Source organism: Nestor notabilis, unplaced genomic scaffold (genome assembly GCF_000696875.1).
Source record: "Nestor notabilis isolate BGI_N333 unplaced genomic scaffold, ASM69687v1 scaffold14146, whole genome shotgun sequence".
Lineage (NCBI taxonomy): Eukaryota > Metazoa > Chordata > Aves > Psittaciformes > Psittacidae > Nestor > Nestor notabilis.
In genome coordinates this window covers 1-3,361 of record NW_009934328.1, presented here as the reverse complement: position 1 = coordinate 3,361, position 3,361 = coordinate 1, and the positions used below count along the sequence as shown (strand labels likewise).

The window sequence follows — 3,361 nt, the reverse complement described above, 5'->3', positions numbered from 1 at the left end:
GCTCTGCCTTCTTCTCCTGGATGGCATGGAGTCGGTCCTGCGTGGCCTCCGGGGCTGCTCCCAGCCCAGAGCCCTGGAAGACAGGCACAGCTTTGCTCGGATATGGCATATGCCTCCTTTTCAGAGGCTCACCAGCAGTCAAACCTCACATCCTACAGCCCCAGAGTGAGTGCAACTAGGAACTGTTCCCCAGAGAGCAGGTCACTGCAAGGGTAAGACAGAAACACAACCACTCAGCAAGCCTCAGCTCTTGAGAGACAGACCCTTTCTCCTGATTTCTGTGCTGTTTTCCTTTCTCTGACAGCTATACCTATTTTCTAAGGCCACCTGCAGTAACTGCACAACCCCCCTTTGGTATTTCTTTTGCCATGCCTATAGCATTCCTGAGCTCAACTTTCCACCAAGCTTTTGGTCTATGACCCCGACATCACTGAGAACACCTTATATAAGCTTCCATTTGGCACTCAAAGATATGTTTATGCTGAGGACTAAATCCCTGACGAGATTCAGGGTTCACATGAACCAGCTTTCAGAAGCCACCCAGCTACTGCAGCACAGACCTCAGAGCTAATCTGGCTATGAGAAGCATTTCTGTATAAATAAACCTCACCGCACAGGGCCAGGGCACTGCTAAAATGCACCAGACTCATGCTGCCAAAGCTCAGAGATATTATAACCCAACTGCTGTTCCCACATCCACCTCTATCAGAATCCAGAGAACGTGCTTTTATGGGGCTGTAGGTGATTTTCTTTCCTCAAATTCAGTTCAAGAATTACTGTGGCAGATCTTTCTGCCCCAGGCAAGAACCAGGCTTTCTCCCTGCACAATCTAACAAAGACTTTCCCATGAGTACCTCTCCCTTCCCGCCTGACTGCATGGGCCCACATCTGCACAGCTCCCATTCACTATTTCACAGCTTCCCTGGGGCACAAAAGGCTGTTCATATGAAGGAAACAATTCTGGGGAAGCATTTGTAGTACTTTGTTTTCAAAAGAGCTGCAACTTAGCAGCTGACAATAACAGAAGCACTCAGTGCTGTGCCAAGAGCTCCACGGGCTATCTGAAGTCCTCTCCGTCTCAGCTCCGTGGAATCTTTCACTCGGAGCCTCCACATACGAAGCTGCACATTGTACCTGGCTTGAGCTTTCCCTCTAAATATTCTTCTCTCACAAGCTGCAGATGTACCCTAATGCCACTGGTTCCTTCTGTCAGGGTATTGTTTTCCATGCTGATCTGTATTTCTAAACATCCCAGAACTCATTTCATACCGAATACAACAGCTGGTACTGTTGACATTCATTTTCATTCTTCAGTTACCACCACTGCTCTCTAACCCAAGCTTTAATGCAGGCCACACCAGGGCTGGGTTGGAATTTAAGCATCAAAGTAATGACTTCAGCTGGAGAGAGGCAAACCCATGACTACACAGCCAGCCTCCTCCTGCACTGCTATCAGTCAGGAAGAGGAAAGAGAGAAGGAAGCCAAGGATCAGCCCAAGTCCTTTTGCTGTACTACGTTAAGAGCAGGACGCTCCAGTGCACCTGACACAGGATGAGCCCGAAAGCCCCTTGTCTCTGGAATGTGAAAGAAGAGGGTGGAGGTAGGGGAAGAGGAGGAACCTGCTCTGCTGCAAACTGCACCCAAAGACGAGCACATCACTGCAATCACACACTTGGTCGAACAGCTCCGTGCTGCTATTTTTACGTGGCTGTTTCAAGACCCTGAAGCATATGCAAACCCCTGAGGACAGTCTCCCTACAGACAGCTATCCCAAGCTAGCTGTAGGATACAGGGATGTGTCAGAACACAGAAAGGAGGAGGATGAGGTGCTTTGAAATGTTTCCTTATATTTCTCCTTCAGCTTTTAAATCCTCCTTACACAGGTGAAACTATTTGCTTGAGACCATCAAGGCAGAAGCAGGAATACAGCCAAGTTCTGCTGTGTTCCAAAGGACCAACTCTTCTTTCCACCACAGCTTTTAGCACAGACCATTCCACCACAGAAACCAGGCCAGAAGACACGTGGGATCATGCTGGCTTACAGGTAACACACACAGAGCAGCCATTCTTTGCCAGTGGGCTTACAAAGGACGTACATTTTCTACCAGGGTGCTATGGGGTTAGAGGGACATGACCACATTCACATCAAAGCAGTGCACACCTACCTTTGCTGTTGAAGCCCGATTCTTCCAGAGCAGGATCTCCGAGTCGGAGAGCCCCAGCTCCCGGAGAGAGGCAGTTTCTTTGTTGTTCTCCTGCAGGGCTTGGAACTGAGACAGGGTCAAGGCCCCTGCAGCCTCTTCCCCAAAAGGCTTGTAAAAAGCTGCAGGGGCGAAGCATTTGCGCTTTGACTTGCATCTGTAACCCAAAGCAACACAACAGCACTGAGAAACTGGGGGGACAGGACGGGGCTGGCCTCTCTCCCACCACGCTTGGGCACCTCGCGGAGATGCTGTGTTTCCATACTCTCCTGACCCTTTCCAAGCCCACAAGACCCTGCATGGCAGGAAGGTGCCCCAACATGGACAGGAGGCACCTCTTGACACTGTAACACCAAATGCCCCACAGATGCAAACGCAGGCCAGCCTAGAAACCCATCCCTGCATCTGCCCAGGCAAACCAGTTATTTTTCACCTAATGGTTGAAAACAAGTTATCACCAGTGCTTGCTCCACGAGATAAGAAGTGCTTATCTCCTGCTAGAGTGTCCTGGCAGGAGACCAGCAAAGGAGGAAGGGTTTACACAGCTGTTTTGGCAGACAACAGCCTGCATCAGACATAGGAGGAGGCCCCAGTGCTTCAACGCTGCTGCTGCCCCTAGCATGGCCCGGCTCTGCCCACCGGCCCCTCCGCAGCCCCCCCAGGGGCCAGAGCAGGACTTACTGCTCAATGGAGACAGTGGTATCGAGCTGGTGGTGAAGGAGGCTCTTCAGCTGCCGCTCTCCTTCTGTCTCCAAGTCTTCCAGGAGAAGCTCATCACTGGACAGGCTGCTGTTGACGCTGGGCACACAAGAACAGAGATGGTCAGTGAGGCAACAGGGAAAACATTGCTCAACACACAGCACTGCTACAGTCCCTCTGCCTCCTTAATGGTTTAAAGCACAACAAGGAACCAAAACTACTTGACCAAAGCTGTAGTAATGTCACCAACAGTATTTGGGACTATTCTGAGATGTTAAAAGTATCCCTGGAAGCTTCATTATTATTATTTTTCCCTTCCCTAAACCACATACAACCTTATGTTTATTGCTGGGAAGCTGTTTTGTGCCAGTATCTAAACAGACATTGCTAGTTTCACAAGCCTTCATGAAGAACCACAAAACAACCAGGTTGGAAAAGACCTGTAAGCTCAAGCCCAACC

At 49.9% G+C, this 3,361-nt stretch overlaps 1 protein-coding gene across 1 annotated transcript in view; it reads right to left on the bottom strand.

The window, feature by feature from the left end:
• Nucleotides 1-3,085, bottom strand: part of RBM41 (RNA binding motif protein 41) — a gene marked incomplete at its 5' end in the record, with an annotated part of 5,537 nt that extends 2,452 nt beyond the window's left edge. Inside the window, 3 exons of the mRNA XM_010017281.1 lie at nucleotides 8-73; nucleotides 2,167-2,359; nucleotides 2,884-3,085. Coding sequence (XP_010015583.1) covers nucleotides 8-73; nucleotides 2,167-2,359; nucleotides 2,884-3,085 — 461 coding nt within the window. The remainder of the gene's footprint in view (nucleotides 1-7; nucleotides 74-2,166; nucleotides 2,360-2,883) is intronic.
• Nucleotides 3,086-3,361: the final 276 nt, after the last annotated feature.